Here is a 19,093-nt window from a genome sequence, read left to right as displayed (position 1 = left end):
AAGAATCTAAAGTATTCATACCTTGGGGGGAAAACCACAAAACAAGATAGTTCTTTTATGTAACCTTGACTGTATCTGAGCTCATAATGTATTTTGTTTGTGACTGATGCTGAAGATGGTAGTGTTTCCTTAGTGCCATACTTAAAATGGAATTTCTGCATGCTTAGCAGGAGCTTGAACCAAGTCCACCCCTGAGGCAACTGGAAGACCATAAAAGGGTATGTAGTCTTGAGTCTCGTGTATTGGGAGCCAATGACTGTAACTCCCCCCTCGACCACACAACTGTGATTTAAAGACAGCTTCTGTTGGTGTTAATATTGTTCAAACATGAATTGGCTTAGGACCAATCATCCCCTTGCACAGAGGTGAAACTAGCTGGCAGCGCTGTTATCTACCTGAACAGAACTATGCACAACCAAGCTCCAAATAATAACCAAGGAAGCATTACACACCTTCCTTCCTCGTGATGGTTTTCTGAACAGGTTGATGGGGCAGCTTTGTGGTTCTACAGTGACTGGTGAGCCTTATGGCCGGCTTAGAATAAACACAAAAGCATGCTGCCAGCAGAGTGTAGTTACACTGCCCAGCCACCCAGCCACTAACTTCCTCCTTTTCCCATCGGTCAGGGTCTTACCTGTGGGAGAGCGCGTGTCCCAACAAACACAGGCACATTCTCAGCATTGGATTGTTTCAGAGGCACAGCTTTTGTAGTTTGCTTTCCTTATTTAATGTTACATGTCAGCCTTTGGTGGGACAGCAATAAGTAAGTCTTTGAACACTAGCAGTCACACAAAGCTCCCCAAATTAGGAAGGAGTTTGTCACTTTTTGTTCTCTGAAAAGGAAACAAATGTGTATCTTTCAATAGATTCCAAGAAGAGGAATGCCACCTAAGACCAAGGATTGGTACTTTCTTAAAATGCTGACTATGTACTGCCAAAGAATTTTCTATAAGATGTCTATACGCACTGACCAGCACTTGTTGTCACAGTAGCCGTTTCTGGAAGACAGCTGTGTATCTCTGTTCTGAGAACTTTTTCAGGAGTGTGCTAAGACTCCCATGTATGTCCATGTCTCACTCTTTAACAAAGTATGCTGACCCAGTGGCAAGGCCCTCTTCCTCATAGCACAGGTTAGAGAGATGAGACTCAGAGGTTTAACTTATTTCCCAAAGTCGCATGGTTACAAAATAAGCAATCTTTGTGAAGACTGTCATAGGGTTGTGGTCTTATGTGTCATGGAAAATTTATTCCTGACATAAATGGGTAACCTGAGCACCTATGTTCTGTTCATATACCCCAGCCCCTGCCCTGTCCCACTGTCCTCAGATTTTGCTCTATTTTCTTGCCTTGGTAGAGAAATAAGTTTTATGACTTCTCTAGGTAAGGAATAGTTGCTGGGACATTTGTATTTGGGCCAGATTTGGACATGATGCCCCTTAACAGCCTATATCCCCTGCAGCTCACTGGCTAGGGTCACTTACATTTGCATCCTTCCCGGGTTTTGCCAGCTAGTGAAAAATTATCCTATATTTTAGAAGTAGTCAGCAAAACTACCCAGCCACCTTTAATGCCTGAAGCTTCTCAAGGGACTCAGCATAATAAAACAAAACAACAACAAAAAAATGGTATTAGAAACAGATACAGCCCTCTTTTGCTAGGTACTATATGTGTGATTTGTAAGTTAGTTCATGTTCCTGTGTCTTGGTTTCTTCCACTGTGAAATGGGAATGCTACTAGTCTCCATCGCTTAGGACAGGAGCTGAGCTGCGCACAGGAAGCACAAAGCCCCGTGTCTAGTGTCTCAGGTGTTTAAGGCAGTTTCATGTTGTAGTTAGAAACACTTAAGTGATTGTGTAGACAGAAAGGTTAGGAAAAGGGAGGTGTTTTTAAATTCAGATGCAGTCTTAAGTACTAAGATGTGACCCACTCAAGTCTAAGGGGTGACCTTGCCTAAAGGACAAGCTCTTTAGGTGCCTGGAACGTGGGAACCCAGCCACCTCCATCTTCTTTGCAAGTGACGTATTGACTCTTGGGTCCCTTATTCAGCATGTAGCTGTGTTCCCACATACCTCCTTAGCCACTTCTCCGATAGAGGGGAACTCTGAGCTCAGGACTGATATATACCAGCTGTCATTATTTGAACCTGACACTTACTACAAATGAAACTTTCTTTGACTTTTCATTTTTCTCAGTCTTAGGTAATACTTATTATGTGTGAAGTTTCTTACCTGAAGACAAACACTGGGTATTTGTTTACTTGCTCTAGATGCAAAAACTGCAACGAGGAGCGAGGAGGAAAGTGTACCCCCCCCACAGCTCAGTGTCAAAGCTGAAGTGACAATACTGGGGAAGTCGCTGTTTTCTCCCTTGCACTCAGATGCCATATCCTGGTACATGGTGGACAGCTTAGTGCTGTTGAGTAATTTATATCAAGATGATTAGGAAGGCTTTTCTCTGAAGATTTTAACTTGTCTTAAATTAAACCACAGGAAAACACTAGAGATTTGCATAACTTTTAATAATGCTTATTCATGTCTTCTCCCTGTTCCTTTTTATCTAAAACCCTGTCTTTATTTTTTACAGAAAAAACAGAGCAACTTTATTATTTAAGAATAAGCCAAAACAATTCCTATTTGTTCTGTTCTTTCTATATATTTAAATTTCTCTGTGTGTGCACATGTGCATGCACACACATATGCACGCGCATGCACGCGCGCGCGCACACACTCACACACACTGATGGTGAGATGAATATGTACCACAGACCTTATAATAAGAATGGGGAAAGTTCATGGGTGGGATGTGTTCTACACCCTCCCCCAATAATGATCACATTTCATGATATTCTCCGATGGGGGAAAATGTACCATTTGATGCATCTGTTGCTATGGAAACTGCGAGGGTTTTTCTGTTGAGGAGAGGCAGAATGCAAATGTGCAGTCCCTCTGTATCACTTGGGCATCGGGCTACATCAACACGGACTTCCTGTGCAGAGCCCACATGTTCCCTTCTTCTTTACCTCCTACCTGCTTAATCGCAAACAGACCCCAGCCTTGCTGTTTCCCTTCAAAACCAAGAGTTCCGAAGAGAACAACCCCTGGGAGGTGAAAGCCGGGTCCCCCTGGTCCAAAGTAGAATTGTTGTATAAAGAGACTCAGACGTGCATATTTGCTGACTGGCTCCCATCACTCATCTTTTGGTTTGACCACCCAGCTCTGCTGTCTTCCTGACTCTTCTGTTGATGGTAACACAGATGGTCTGAAAACACGGTGACTGGTCTTAGGTCTCTTCACAGCTGTGAGGGGATCTAGTTAGGGGCTTCCGAACCTTTACTAAAGACCTACCTTACTCAGACCCTGTTCTTACTCAAACTAAGAATACTTGGACTAGAATCCGGCTATTTTAAAAGTGGAGATTACAAGCTCTCATTTGACGCAGAGGTCACCTGCCTTTCCCATTTCTTTCTTAGTGGTTCTTCATGAATGTTTCTTTCACATTTGTAATCTCCTGAAGTCAGCTTTTAAGTCCCCGGTTTCCTAGGGACTGCTTTGGAGAATGCCGATGTGCTTGTCCAAGCCCATGGGATAGAGCGCCTGTCAAGCTGTGTCTTTATGGCAAACTGGGGTTTTCTGAGCCGTGAAGAAACCTCATACTTAAACTTTTTCTCCCTGGCAAGCATTTTATTTCAAAAGTACTTTAAATATTGTAAGGGACTTCCTCGCTGGACACAGTCTTGGCATCATGAGTTTTCTGTTGGTCCAGGTAGGAAACAGGTCTCATAAGCTGACCCTAGGAAGTGCTCTCCATTCGGGAGAGGGATGGAGAAGGGAGGTTTTGAGTTTTGAGTTTTGTTTTTGTTTTTCCCTCATTTCCTGCAATGTCATTTCAAAATAAGTAGCAAGCTTTCAGCACCTTCTCTTGTTGGTTTACTTCATCCACTTGTGCCCCTCTGGGCTCAGGCTACCAGCATCAATTAACAAAGGAGATGAACGGGGCAGTGTAGCTCTGCTGCTTGGTAGACCTTGACAGTTGGCAGGATCCAGGCTTTCTGCCTTTTCCCTTTCGCCCCCGTTGCCTGCTTCCCCAGGATACCACCTTCCCAGTCTGTTCCCTCCCTGCTTGGTTGTTTCTCAAACACCCCTCCCTAAAGTCTCCAGACCTATTCTCAGCACTTCTTAACAAATCACTTGAAATTCTACTGACTCATGCTTCAGTTCCAGGTCTCCTCAGAACTCTTGAGGCTATTTTAGAGACCTGCTAGTTCTCAGCACCTCCCTCTGCTAGACTTCCCACTTAGCTCTCTTTTGCTGTCCTGGAGGGACTCCAGACCTTACTACTTTGCCCCGGGAAAGAGATGAATTGGTGGTCCAGGACTCCCTCGGGACTGGGATGGGAAAGGTGTGAGCTGAGAATAAACTCTACTCCTGTGTGACTCGTTCAAGCACCCCAGTGCTATGAAACGAATCATATTGCTTCTGTTGGAATTGTAAAAAAAGATGATTATGTCCACTCTCCAGGATTCCATTGCTGTTTATATTTTTAAAGCTTTTTATTAGGTAAACTTGACATGCGTACTAAAGGAGCTGGAAGGGTTTGGGCAGCTTTTGTCTATAACTCCGCTTCAGCTCTCAGCTCCCGTTCGTCCTTACCTCTTTTATCTCTTCCCCATTTCTCTTTTCTCCTGTGTTATATTTAAGTAAATCCGGGTGTTGTTTTATCCATAATGCTGATTTTTGACCAGCATCTTTGAAATCTCCCACTTGTCCAGTGTTTCCTGATCTTCCCAAGGCTGTGACCCTTTAATACAGTTCCTCATGTTATGGTGACCCCAACCATGTAATTATTTTCGTTGCTCCTTCATAACTGTAATTTTGCTACTGTTATGAATTGTAATGTAAATCATCTGTGTTTTCTGGTGGTCTACCGTTATCCCTGTGAAAAGGTTGTTTGACAGTCCCCCAAAGGGTTCAAGACCCACAAGTTAAGAATGGCCACCTATTTCCTGTAGTGTTTTTTTGTCTTTACCATTTGTCCCCATCTGCCATCTTTGTAAGAAAGACTTGCTGTCAATTATCATGTCAACTTAAACTCTTACTCTAATATCTTACTATTTTCTTGGCCAGGCATAGTGCCTCACATCTGTACTCCCAGCACATGGCAAGTAGAGACTGAAGAACCCAGAATTCAAGATAATTCTCAACTCTGTAGTGAGTTTAAGGCCAGCCCTCAAAACAGTTTTTCCCTTCTCCAGGTCTTTTGGATAAACCCCGTGCCTTGAGTAACATTTTTATACTGCTTTGTGGAAACTGACCTGTAAAATTTGCAATTTGTCCAAATTTTATCAGCTTAACCCAAAGGGCTTTCCATTTTTGTTGTTGTTGGTGGTGGTTGCCCTTCAGAATTACTGTTCTGTCTTTATCTTTATCCTTGTGAGAGGCTACTTCAAAATGTAGTAGTCTAGATTGCCACCAGATTTTCAAAATAAAAATAAAGACTCTTATCTTCCCTAAGAAAATAGTTGAAGTTGACTTCAAAGTTTTTAAAATGATTTTTATTCATTGTCCTCCCCCCCTCCACTGAGTAAAACTGGGTCAGTTATATGTGGGTTTTTTTTTTTCATTTTAAATATTAGTCGTTCAATTAGGCTTTAAATCTGTGATCTGATTTCATTATCCTGTTTGAATTAAGGGTGAGGCACTCAGGCAAATTTTGGTCAACCGTTACTATGGAAACATCAGACCTTCAGGAAGAAGAGAGAGCCTCACGAGCTTTGGCAATGGCCCACTGTCACCAGGAGGACCCAGCAAGCCTGGGGGAGGAGGTAGGCTATGTGCTGTGCTAATGAGCGTCATGGATGAATTGAGCATGTCACATGTAGCTGTCTGCTTTTGTCTGACAACTTGAAACTTAGATGTATTTGTATTAGCAGTTTTTTTGTTATGGTTTTGTTTTGTTTATTTTTGTTTTTGTTTTGCACCTTCTTTTATCTTCGGCCAACCATCAGTTTGCTGCATGAACAACTTCCCCTATAAGACAGTATTTCCCGGGCTGGAGAGATGGCTCAGAGGTTAAGAGCATTGCCTGCTCTTCCAAAGGTCCTGAGTTCAATTCCCAGCAACCACATGGTGGCTCACAACCATCTGTAATGGGGTCTGGTGCCCTCTTCTGACCTGCAGGCATACACACAGACAGAATGTTGTATACATAATAAATAAATAAATAAATAAATAAATAAATAAATATTTTTAAAAAAAGGACAGTATTTCCCTACATCCCTACATCTTTTGTCTCCCCTTTTCCATGCAGTGGCACTCTTGGGATACTAGGATGGTGCGGGGAACTAGATTTCACTGTCCCTTGTCCTGTGCTCGTGAGCAGCTATATTTACTCATTAAGGGAAGAGGCTACCAGCAGCCAGAGTGATGAAAGTTAGCCTTTATTATGTGCCTACTGAATGCTATGAGGGCTTGTCCAAAGACTCTTCAAGTTACCCATTTACATGTTGATTACTATTTTTAGCACAGTTTTAACAAGGGAGTGGAAACTTGTTTCAAAGATATATAAAATTGTGTTCATGCACTCATAGGAGTTGACCATAAATTTTTTAAAAATACAAGTAAAGGCATTTAAAAACAAATCTTTAAAGGTGGTGGAAGTTATTTTAGGCACACTAGCAAGTAAAAGTTTTAAACGTTTTGAGCTTTGTGGCAAATTTTACCTAGTTTAGGATTTTAGTGGAATCAGTAGCCCACTCTTCAAGACACAAAAGCAGGTTGTTGAGGCATAATCTTGGAGCTGTGGTTGTGGGACAGCTTCATTCAGATTCTTAGAAAGTTCCGTGCAAAACATAAAAATTATATTGTTTGGACATAAGGGATGGCTCTGCAGTTAAAGGCACTTGTTAAACTTGTAGAGGACCCAACACTCGCGGTGGATCACAACCATCTGTAATTTCAGTTGCAGGGAATCCAGTGCACTCTTCAGACATCTAAAAGCATAGGTCACTCATGTGGTGTGCCTCAGTACATGCAGGCAAATTCTTCATGCACATAAAATAAAACACATCTAAATTTTATTTTATAACCCTAGTATTGAATATACTCATTCTATATTCTAGAGAGGGTGTTTGGCTTTCCTACTTGATGAAAACTTGACGTTTGTCTGCCTGGTTCATAGAGCTTTGCAGGCTTCAGTGAAAGTGTAGTTCTTGGCCATCTCGGAGATGAAATTCAGCTTTTCAAACTCCAAATATACGACGATTCTCTCAGAAACATTTCTCATGCAACAGCTCAAAACTGTTTCTCTTATTTTCTGATGCTTGACAGATGCATGAGGAAATCGGGAGGCATCGCTATGGAGATGCGGGCTGCCTTAAGTAGCTATGGCAGATGCTATGCAGATATTGGGGCTGATGTGAGAGCAGCGATTGTGTTGACCTATGTAGGGAAACTGATGACTTTTGCATTCTGAAATTACTCACTCAGACTATTCTTCTGTTTTATTGTTTCGGTTATTGCTAGTAAGAATTGAAGGCATGTTCTTAAATATGAACTTTCCAAAAATGACCAGAAACCATTCCACTGAATGACATAAACCCTTTCCTCTCCACTGTATTCATCCTGTCTAAAGAGCTGTGGAGATGGGGGACTGCATTCATTTTGTTCACACCACACCACACCCCAACTGTCTCCAGTTCTTGCCTTCATGGCAAGCACTGCCTTAACACTTGTTGATTGAATAAATGCTCAATGTGAAAGAATTAGTTTGTTAGAATGAGGGCTGGTGGTGATTGTAGTAGGGGATGCTTTTCTAGGAGTCTAAGAGAGGTTTCCTTTTGATTTGACTCTTAAACCAGTTCTTAGTAATTATGTCCCAAGTCACTGTATTTTAAGAGACCATATTGGCTGAATGGCTTTGGGTCACTCGATGAAAATGTATCATTTCCTTCATCTCCTCTGCCTGAACTCAGTACCAACTTTGCCACTTGCAAGTCCAGGTGTTCTTAGACAAGTGCCTGCACCTCCCTGTAATAATCAGCATTGTGCTGTGGGCTTGTTGAGGGGGGGTTAAAGGAAATAATGCGACTATTTAGAGCTTCCTTTACAGCTTCCAGGTCAGTAATTAGTGAATATGCAAAAATGCTAAGTGTTCCTTAGTAAGAGGAATTTTCTGTCTTTGCAGGGGGAGGGCCTGGATCCAGCTCCACAAGCAGGGGTGAGATGAGCCTGGCTGAGGTTCAATGTCATCTCGACAAGGAGGGAGCCTCCAATCTGGTCATCGACCTCATAATGAATGCATCCAGTGACCGAGTGTTCCATGAGAGCATTCTCCTGGCCATTGCGCTTCTGGAAGGAGGCAACACCACCATCCAGGTAGGAAGGCAGCTAGTGCTGCACCCCAGTTCTGAGGACCAGGTCCCTAGGAGGTACGGAGACATGGTCTCATGAGGCAGAGACCATTTTCTCCATACTGTGATCATTCTGTCTTTGGAACTATAGTTTCAAATTATAAGATGCGTTTGAAAATGGAATAGGCATGCCATAATGTGTGTCAGATGACTGAATAAAGTCTGTTTAGTCTCTACTCAGGAATATAGATGTTCTCATCATTAAACGGACAGAAGAGTATTGAGACACAGTGCTATTTAGAAGCACTAAAACTTTTACCTATCTGTTGACTCTGTAACTACTGTGAACTGAAAGATCAATGAAAGCAAATGACTAATGGGGAAAAGAGATTCAGGCCAGATTAGTTAGTCCGAGATGAATAAATGGATTTTTTAATTAGTTAAGTGTGATACAAATTCTTAAATAATATTTAAAATAATGTATTATTAAAAATATTTAAACAATATTAATTTTGGCACTGTCCTTAAAGAGACTTTAAAAAAAAAAAGATTTACTTACTTTTCGATCCCGTTGAACTGGAGTTAAGGCACTTAGGAGCCACCTTTTGTGAGTGCTATACCTGGGTCGCCTGTAAAAGTTGTAAGCCTCTTCTCTCTCCAGCCCCAGTCTATTTAAAGTAATTTTAATTTAATTATTATATGTATATAACAGTTTTTACATATAAGTAGTTTTTCTTTCTTTTTTAGATAGGCTTTTGCTATGTTGGTCAGGCTGACCCTGACCTCCTGGCTTCAGACTGGTCTTCTGCCTCAGCTTCCCTTGTAGTAGGATTACAAGCACAGCTAGGCTACCATGCTGAACTAGAAATGCCATTTAAAATGATTCCTTTTGATTTAAGAATTGTTTGTGTGCTCATGAGATGTGTGTCTCCATGAATCCCAGGCTGGCCTGGAAATCACTGTGTAGACTAGCTGGCCTCAGCCCTCTGATGATTCTCAGGACTCTGCCTCCTGAGTTCTGAGCCCTTTAACTATTTTTAAAATTTCATTCTGCCTGAGTTTTTCTTTTGCTGCGAGCTCCCTGAATAAGACTTTCTTTGGATGTATGCATCTGTGAGCAAATATACACACACATTTGGATCCAAACTTTGTTCAGATTAATCCATGTAATAGAAGATTTTCCCATGTCTATATTTGCCCTGACATACTCTTGGCCTTACATTTAAATTGAGAACTTGTACTATTGAAGTCTCAGCTCTTCTTGCATCAGAAAAGGGTGTTTCTTCCTGAGGATAGATGTGACCTGGGCTAGGACACTTGATGTAGCCAACACAGCACGTGTTAGACTTTGGCCTCTGCTCATTCTTCCAGCCTGGAACCCTGTGCCTTGCATAACCTACTTCAGGGGCCCTTCTTTTTGCCCTCCAATCCCTACTTGACCCAGCATACACTTTGAAGTTCCTTATTATGCACAGAGATTTGTGGCAATAAGTTACTCACCCGTGCCGGTGGCAAAGTCTACTGTTTGTCTGAGCCGTCACATGTGCACATGAGTCATGTTCTGTTGACTGCTGTTGAGTTCTCTCTGGGAATGAGAACGGCTGGATTAGTGGGTCCTTCACCTTGATGGGATCCACTTTCCCTCAACTGCTTGATTCGCAGTAGCAGGCCCTGCATTGGGACGGTAGCCATGCTAAAATGCTCCTTGTCTTGGGTCACCTGTGACCAGACAAGTTCATCTAAATGCCCACTTGGCCAGACAAATGTTCTACCAATTGAACTGTAAGCCATGCTACCTCCACATGTGTTTTAAAAGGCTTCACTAGCTGAAGAAATCTAAGAATTTCTGAGGCCATTTTCAAAAAACAATGAAAATGTTTAGCAAGGATGCAGGAGACAAATACATCCATATAGAAAGCTACATGTCAAGAACAGAGCTTATGGATTCCCAGTAAAACCACTTGTTGACAGAGGTATATAAGGAGATATTTCTATCTCTAGATAGATAGATAGATAGATAGATAGATAGATAGATAGATAGATAGATAGATAGATAGATAGATCGATCTCAGTTAATATAAGGAGTTAAGGGATTTATGAATTGTTTTCTGGTCACCTGTGTTTTGAAGAATGGGCATAGCTTTTACTGCAAGAGAAAAAGCAAATATAGGGCCTGCAATGTAGGGAGACTTTGGCATACCTGGGTGATAAAACCCAGAGGGACCTGAGCAAGGGATAGGTCTTCAAGACAGAAAAACACTGTGCAGTAAAGGGTACAAGGTGTAGATGAAAGCTGGAATTTATATGAGGAGCAATGTAACCCTCTAAGGAAGCTCCAGATTGTCATTTAAGGCTCTAAATCCATCAGCAAAGGACAGATAAACTGAAGGAAGAAAGAGACATTCAAAAATTAAAAATTAATTTGCTGACTGGGCATAGTGGTGCCCACCTTTAATTCCAGCACTTGGGAGGCAAGGGCAGGCAGAACTCTGTGAGTTCAAGGGCTGCCTGGTTTATAGAATGTAGGCGGAGGCTGCTCTTTTGTTTCTCGGCTGCTCAGATCCAAATAATCACTCAGAAACTATATTAAGTACAACACTGCTTGGCCTGTAAGCTCAGGCATCTTATTAAGTAACTCATATCTTAAATTAACCCATTTCTATTAATCTATGTATCACCACAAGGCTTGTGGTTTTCAGTAAGGTTCTCCAGCATCTGTCTCCTTCAGCAGCTACACGGCGTCTCCCTGATTCAGCCTTTTTTTTCTCCTCAATCTCTGCTTGGAATTCCCACCTTGCTCTATTTTGAGCTGACATAGGCCCAAAGCAAATTCATTATTAACCAATGGTAATAAAACACATTCACAGCATACAGAAGGGAAATCCCACATCAGTTCCAGGACCCTGTCTCAAAACAACAACAACAAAAGTCAATTTGCTATAATCCCAGCATGTGGGAAATAGATGCAGGAGCATGGTGAATTCAAAGCCAACCTCTCCTACATAGAAAGTTTAAGGCTGTGGGACCTGTCTTGGTGAAAAACACGTGCTAATGTGTCTCAGTGGTCAAGCACTTAACACATACGCAAGGCCCTGGATTCAGTCCCCATCACGGAGGGGGAAAACAGGACACAAATTTACAAAGTCGCAAATATGCAGAATTTACAAGTCTACTGTCCTAGACGAGAGCTAATATAGGTAATGAAACTGCAGTGTGCATGATGTCTATGAAAAGTCTGATTTTACCTGCTCTTGCCACTGAAACAAAAATAAATATGTGAGTAAGGCCATGGTTAGATGGGTGGGTTTTCTTCACTGGAGTAAGTTATTTACTGCCTATACAGACTTCACAATATCATGTTGTTTACCGTAAGTATTCACAGTGAAATCTGTTTATTTTAAAGGTTAAATAGCAGTGACGTGTGGCCAAGGTGGTAAACACTCTACCTCTTGGTGACTCTCTGATAGCAGCAGTACTAGCTCGGGGGAGGATTTCTTGGGTGCAAGAGAGGAATTGATACCAGTGGGTGAAGCTGATACCATCTGCTGAGGCCAGGCCTGGTCTCACCGGCACTTGAGTCCAAGCTGGCTAACTGGCTGTAGGAGGTGGGAGAACAGAAGTCCCTGCTGTCTCTGGAGGCTTCCCGTCCTTGGGATGAGTAGCTGCTCCGAGCCACCACTGGTGAGGAAATAAAGGAAGCCTGGGGCGGCTCACAGGGCTGAGGCTGCCAGCTCCAAGGCTCACTGCTGAGGTGGAATCTGGGGTTTCTGGCAAGCTGCCCTGTTTTTCACAGCATACCCCTGACAGTGGCGGCGAGGCAGACAGAAGCTGTTTTTCCTTCCAGTTCTTTATCTTATGCAGTAATTATGAATATTAGTTCCATGTTTTCACACACTCATGACTCACACAGTTTGGCTAAAGATGAGGTGCTGCAACAGAGTCCTGGTCAGCCACTCATGGGGTAGAACCACTTTCTTTCCTGCCTCTCCAAGGATCCAGGACACCGATGAGTAAAGGGCTCGGGTTGTGGGTAACCTGTAGGCTTCGTGCCAGCATACAAGGACATAGCCTTCGGTCTCCTGCTCCCTCCACCCCATCCCCTCCTATGACCTCTAGGGGCCCAGCCTGATCCACTACATGGTATCAGGCCTATGGTTCCAGGAATTGTTCTTCTGGTATGGAGTTGACTTGGAAGCTCACCCCCCCACACACACACACTTTACCCAAAACGTCTTTTTTTCTCTTGAGAAAATGATGTAGAACTCGGGTTGCATCTAGGGCCAGCTGAGGACAGGAACCCTAAAGCCCTAGGGAGGGTGATTCAGAGTTTGGTCCTGCTGTAAAGAAACTGGTTCAGAGTAGTAAACGTCCAGCTGGGAGGCAAGTCTGGCTAAGACTGAAGGGGCAGCTATTAATGATTGCTCAAACAAACGCCGAGGTCCATGAAAGACAGGGTCACCCTAACTGGAACTCACTGCCCATTGCCACTTCCTGCTCAGCGTGATGTGCACGTTCTCATGAAAGGATGGCAGTCTGTGGTCAGGTGGGTTTTCTGAGCGTTGCTTTTGCCAGTGACAGATTGCAGGCAGGATGGAGGGAAGCGGGCTGGGCTGTGTGCTCTAGAGTCACACACACGGTCTGTCTGGAGCCGGGTTTACAGCCCCGACATTTAATGCACCGTGGCACCTCCTCTAAGGGTTTCTCCTGCCTGCATTACATCAACAAGCAAAATGAAAGCAGCTTTCAAATCTAGTATTGTGTGAGGTTCGAAAGTCTCTCCCTCAGTCCCTGTTCCCCTGTTCATCAAGTAAGAGACTGGCAGGAACATCTGGTGTTCCTCGGAGCTTTCAATCAAGACTTTGCTGTTTGTAAAACAGTATTAAGTATTTCCCCAGGAAGTGCACTCCTGGAGTCATCTTAAGTGGTGAAAACAATTATTAGGAAGAGTAATGATTGGACAAATCAGCCATAGTGCATCCATGTGGCAGGAACTCACCAGTGACAATGGGCTAAGCTGGTGATGGATCAGTAGCCTGGGTACGCACATGGTAGATGGAGAGAAAGACCGCACTGCCCAGACAGTGACATGCTGTAACTTTTGTTTATATGATTCTTTAGAAGGACAAGCGTAGTAATAGGGAACAGATCAGTCCTCATTAGGGTCAGGAGCAACAGGAGAATTTGGTCAAGCACAAGGGAATATTTGAGGCATGGAAGTATTGTTCTGCTTTTACTGGGAGTCACAAAATTGGGTATGTGTGTGAAAATCTATCCAACTGAATACCAAAAGAGTCAGTTTGGTATTGTATGACAGTTGTTAAAATTAAGAAAAGTGTTAAAATATGGGTCTTGGAGAAGCAGCTACAGCTAGCTAGCAGCCAGTTTGGTGTTCTTGGCGGTTCACTCTGTAGCCTTCCTTTTCATTGACAATATCTTGTTTAAGACTCCGAGTTCTGCCAGGAGGTGGTGGCTCACACCTTTAATCCCAGCATTTGGAAGGCAGAGGTAGGCGGATGGATCTCTTGTGAGTTTGAGGCCAACCTGGTCTACAGAGTGAGTTCCAGGAGAAACCCTGTTTTGAAAAACTTAAAAAAGAAAAGACTCATGTGTGAGGTATGCACACATGAACATCCATACTGTAAGTCAGAGCTACAGAGCCAAGTTTCCCGTGCCAGCCATCTTTGCTATCTATCATAAGTAACCCCTTCAAGTCCCCAGAGTCAATTTGTTACGAGTTGCATGCCTCTGTGGGCTGCAGCTCAGCTAGGTGGCTCTTTCACTCCATGTGGCCTTGGCTGGGCTGCACTCTTCAGGAGAGTCAGAGTCACTGTCATGGCTGCTTGATGGCCTATGGCAGCTGGTGGTGGTTCTCAGCTAAAGCGGGTACTGGTTCTCTCTGTGAGTGAGGCTTCCTACACCATGGTGGCTGGGTTTTTAGAGAAGAACTCAAAGCAACAGAAGCTGTCCATCCTTTTTTCCCTCTGAGATTGATTTTTATTTTTAAGTATGTGTGTGATTGTGTGACTCTGTGTGGGGGTCTGCGCCTGTGGAGTCCAGAAAGTGGCGCTCGTGAGACTCCAGACTTGGAGTCCTGGGTTCCAGAATCTGGCCCTCTGGAAGATGAGGGAGTACTCTTATCCAGTGAAGCATTGCTGTAGCTCCCCGCCCTCTACCACCACCACCCTGCTGCCCACCCTTCTAAAACCTAGGCTCAGAACTCGAAGGATGACCTATCTACCACATTCTGTCCATGAGCCAGCCCAGTTGCAAAAGGACTCGGGCTGCCATTGAGAGGAGAAGGGAGAGGACATTGTTGGGCCACCCTTGGGAACTCGCTCATCCTCACACAGTTACAGTTGACCGTGCGTTCCAGCACATGTCAGTCAAAGCCGTGAACTGGCAGGGCCAGGAAAGGATGGCCCTCTCGTCTCAGGAAGTGAATGTAGTTTTTCTTTGGAAGTGCAGTTCCTTTTTTGCAGAAAGTGTTGACACACATCCACTCCCTTTGGATGAAGTATGGAAATTCAGTCCCGTCTTGAGGATCGGGTCACTGGGGACTGTAGCTCTCCAGAAGTCCTGGATTTAATTGGCCAGACTGTCAAAAGATTCAGTTAGTAGGAAACCAGACCTAATGACAGGGCCACACTTGCTGAGTGCTCTTGTCCTGAAACATCCCCCCACCCCACTCATCTCCCACCCCATCATTGATCTGTCATCACCTGGAGCCTTGAGAAGTGCTGGAGGCCAAAGTCAGTCTGTTTCCTAGTGTGGCATAATAGACTCGGAGGAATCCTGTCCCCAAGGCTTCCAGAATCTTCTTTCTCTTCCGCGGCTTCTCTGATGGTGGTAACTCTCCTGCCTGGGGCTTTCAAAGCATCTGTTCCCAGGAACATGGAGATGGTGCCACAGCCCTTGGGCTCTCTGGATGGGTGACACACTTGTCAGGCAGTGGGAGATCAGGCTTAGCTTGAAGAACACTTCCTGCTACTTTGTCCCCCGCTCCAGTGCCAGCCCCCAGAAGAAATATTTCCTTTCTGCTTGATGTTTTGTCGCAAGTGGGAAACTATAAAATAAGCATTTGCTTATGAATTAATTTCTGGCACACACACAGCGCTCAGTAAGCCTCATGGCGCTGTATATCCGTCCTTCAAGTCCTTGCCAACTCCTGTGTTCCTTCCTCCTAAGATGTTCCCACCAGCCCCCGGGGGAAGTTCCCTTTGCTTCCTCTTCCCCGCAGAGGATGGGATTGTCCTTACCTGGAATGTGGAGGAGGAAAATCTGTCTCTGAACATATATGGCTTTTTTAATGTTAAAGCTAATACAGATGTTTGGGGAGATATATGCTAACCTGACTGTTGAGCATTCCATAGCAAAGTAAGGGAATAATCTTTTTTTTAATGTTTCCCCCCTCTTGGAGTACTTGCTTCCAATTGCAGAAACACAGTGATTTTCATGTATCAAGTGGCTGCCCACGTCTATTCCTCTGCCAAGGTCTAGGTTACAGACACACCCAGTGAGAGCTTTTCCTTCTGCACGTACGCAGCTAGAGATGGAAAATGTGAGATGCACACTCAGTGTAGAAACTGGGCTGCGAGCTCATCTGAGAAGAGAGAGTTCCCTAATTCGTGGGGCCTTTCCCCCACCACTCTTGTGCTTTTGGAGGTTGAGCTAAGAAATGGGTCCCAGACAGTCTTGGCTATGACATTACACCCGTTCCCGACCAATCACTGCCGAGCACAGTATGGGAGGCACACATTGCTTTGGCTGCCTGTGACCCCCACATCTTAGAGAGCTGCAGGTAGGTAGGGTATTTGATTCTCTGGCACCAAAGGGAAGGCCAGCTTGTGAGGAGATCTGCCTCAGTTTGACAGGGCAGTCACCCTGAGGAGGAGAAGGATTGGTATGTGAGCGAGTTATGTAAATGGGTGTTGTTTTTGGCAGGGAAGTTAAAAATGAGTCACTTTCAAGTGGTGTTTTCTAACCTCAGGTTTTATCCATGTGGGAAAGAAGTGAGCTAGCCCAAAGTCTAGACAGTTCTCCCACCAGCACATAGGGATTTAGTGTTGTTGCCATTAAGAACTGATAAAGGTGGTCTGACATCTCCAGGAGACACCCCCACCTCCTGGGCAGCGTCTGCCAGTCAAAATTGAGGAGTCTAAACAGTGAGGCCTCCACACTTGCCAGAAAACACATCTAGGGTCCATCTCTAAGTTCTGGCCCTCCTCGGAGAATTGATGCATAAATGTTCAGAGATCTGGGAGAGAGCCTTGACAGGGAGCCCCGCCATATGAAGGGCTTTGACTTCCATGACATTGGAATCCGAGCTTTGACCTTGTCATCCTTGAGTAACTTTGACTTTGAAACTCAGTTTCTCTTTGGTAATGGGGGTTAGAAAGCAAAGTCCGTTGTGGAACTCTCCAGAAGATTAAACAATGAGCAAGGGGGGAAGATGCTTGACCCAAGGGATCTTCTTAGCCATTCCCTGCCTGGTTGCTTGCCTTGAGAGCAAGCTGGTTACAGGTGCTGCCTCTAAGGGTGCCTGCTGAGTCATAGAAAAGGCTTTGTGGAGCAGTCAGCTTCTGCAAAGCTCTTGCGCTGTGTGGATATTTGTTTTTATTCATTCATAAAATGTCGTGTCATGTAAAGACAGACTTCGTTCACTGGCATTGATTTCTGTCAAGAATTCCTCTGTTTTGTTTTGTTTGTTTACTTTTGTGAAATGGTTGTCACCCAGAAAGACTTGTGGAATGTGCTGTTTTCTCCTATTGTCACACTCAGTCTATCTAAACCTTTCTGGGTGTGTATTTGATTTTGGACACCCAGAAAGTTAGGAAATGCGATCACCTTTGATGTATCACTTCTTCCACTGGTAGCCATGCTGGATGAAGTAGAAGGCAGAGGGCAACCCAGTCGATTTTTCTGGTGCACTGTGCTCCTGACCTGGCCTGTCCTCTTCCCTGCCTCCAGTGCTTTGAGTTTTGAGTATATTGTCCTCCTGTCCCTCTCCAGGGAACTAGGCTGCCATTGAGCAAAGGTCCTTTGGATTATTGCTCTAAATCTGGGTCTCATAGAAGGTCGTAATTCAAAAGTAGTTACTGTAGGGACTAGAGAGGTAGCTCAATGGGTATGGGCAGGCATGAGAGCCCGAATTCTCATGTACATGTAGTCATACGTGCTCCTGTTAGCTTAGCTAGCATGATGAGGGCCAGGAGCAGGCATTTTTCCTAGGCTTGTTGACCAAGTCTCATTCTAGGTTTAAAGAGAGACTGTCAAAGGATTAAAGTAGAGATTGATTGAAAAGAATACCTAATGTCGTTCCCCAGCTTCCATGTGTGTACAAAACACACAGTAGTTACCATACTTGGGCACATCAAACTGAGCTAAGTTCCTGGCAAAGGAAGATGTTAATTCTCAGAGTTCCAACATTAATGGATCTGCCCAAGGGACAACCTGGTAGTGCATGAGCCTAAAAACACCCAGTTTTGCAGTTCAAGGCAAGACAGTGCTGTAGGAATCCCAGCTTCATTCATCCAAGACTGACAGTTGTTATTATCATGGGTAGATCCAGGGAGCGGGGAATGTCCGATATTCTTTCCTGAGCAGCAAAGTTGACACTACAAACAGAAGTAGACTTTCATGTATATATCAGCTCTTCTGGCCATCCGCAGAGAAAACGAAAATTGTTGGGGAGAAAGCACAAGGAGCAGAGTTCCAGTTTCCTTCTCTCCTGTAAAACCTATAGGCAGGAACTGAGTTCCAAGGGCAGATAGCTCTGAAGGAGTGCTCAAATTTTGCAGTCTCTGCAAGTATACAGGGAAGGAAATAAAAATGTCAGAGAAGGGGTTGGAGAGTTGCCTCAAAGGTTAAGAACACTGGCTACTCTTCCAGAGGCTGGTTTGGTTTTCTGCACCCACATGACAGCTACCAACCATCTGTCACTCCACTTCCAGATGTTCTGACACCTTCTGGTCTCTGTGTTCACTGCACACATGTGGTGTACAGAGTTACAAGCGCACAAAGCATCTACACACATAAAATAAAAATAAAGATGAAAAAGGTATCAGAGAATTCTTGAATCATTCATAAGGTAGGCCTCTCCAGAACCCACAGCAGTCAACTTTCCTCCTCTCTATCTCTCCCTTCACTTCTAGGTCTGTACTCCTCTACACTTGTGCTTGTGACTTCTAAATATAGAATACAAGCAGACACCAGATCTTCCTTCTCATGATGGCAAGCAATGGCCCAACGGCCACATATAACCACCTGACCATGTTTGTATAAAGTTTTATTGAAACAAAGCTATCCTTCAGTGTTCTTCATGGTGCCTCCCACTCACAGGGATGGAGCTGAGCAGTTGGAATAAAGACCCTTAGCACTTATGATGTTTACCATGTTATCTTCCTGAAAATCATTTGCCAACCCCTCGACTTGCTTGATTATTATTACTGACTCATAAGCCACGTTAAATAAAGAGGAATGGATTTTATTCTTTTCTTCTGAGTTCGCCCCTACTCCAGAACCAACAGTTACAGATTTTAAGCAATATTCATCAGATGAACAGTATCTTAAGTCTCAAGATATTGTAACCACTCAGTCAGAAAACAATAGGAAATCCAGGGTAATAAGTATCTTCTCTGTCTATGTGTCCATCCATCCAACCAACCATCCTATCTTCCTTTCTTCCTTTTGGAAGTGAGGTAAGGCTGGGTTTATTTTTAGAACACTGGTTCCTCCCTGGAGGAAATA

The 19,093-nt window shown here is 43.9% G+C and overlaps 1 protein-coding gene across 10 annotated transcripts in view; it reads left to right on the top strand.

The window, feature by feature from the left end:
- The window catches only part of Itpr1 (inositol 1,4,5-trisphosphate receptor type 1), a 342,111-nt gene that overhangs the window by 225,746 nt on the left and 97,272 nt on the right, over window positions 1–19,093 (top strand). For 4 of the 10 annotated variants that reach the window (XM_057761436.1, XM_057761425.1, XM_057761405.1 and 1 more), the window contains 3 exons: window positions 171–218; window positions 5,689–5,821; window positions 8,182–8,372. In XM_057761436.1, coding sequence (XP_057617419.1) covers window positions 171–218; window positions 5,689–5,821; window positions 8,182–8,372 — 372 coding nt within the window. Of the gene's footprint in view, window positions 1–167; window positions 219–5,688; window positions 5,822–8,181; window positions 8,373–19,093 lie in introns of all 10 variants that reach the window. The other 6 variants (XM_057761414.1, XM_057761396.1, XM_057761379.1 and 3 more) reach the window with 2 other exon arrangements.

The sequence above is a fragment of the Chionomys nivalis genome, chromosome 1 (assembly GCF_950005125.1).
Source record: "Chionomys nivalis chromosome 1, mChiNiv1.1, whole genome shotgun sequence".
Classification (NCBI taxonomy): Eukaryota; Metazoa; Chordata; class Mammalia; order Rodentia; family Cricetidae; genus Chionomys; species Chionomys nivalis.
This window is presented reverse-complemented; position numbering and strand designations above follow the sequence as displayed.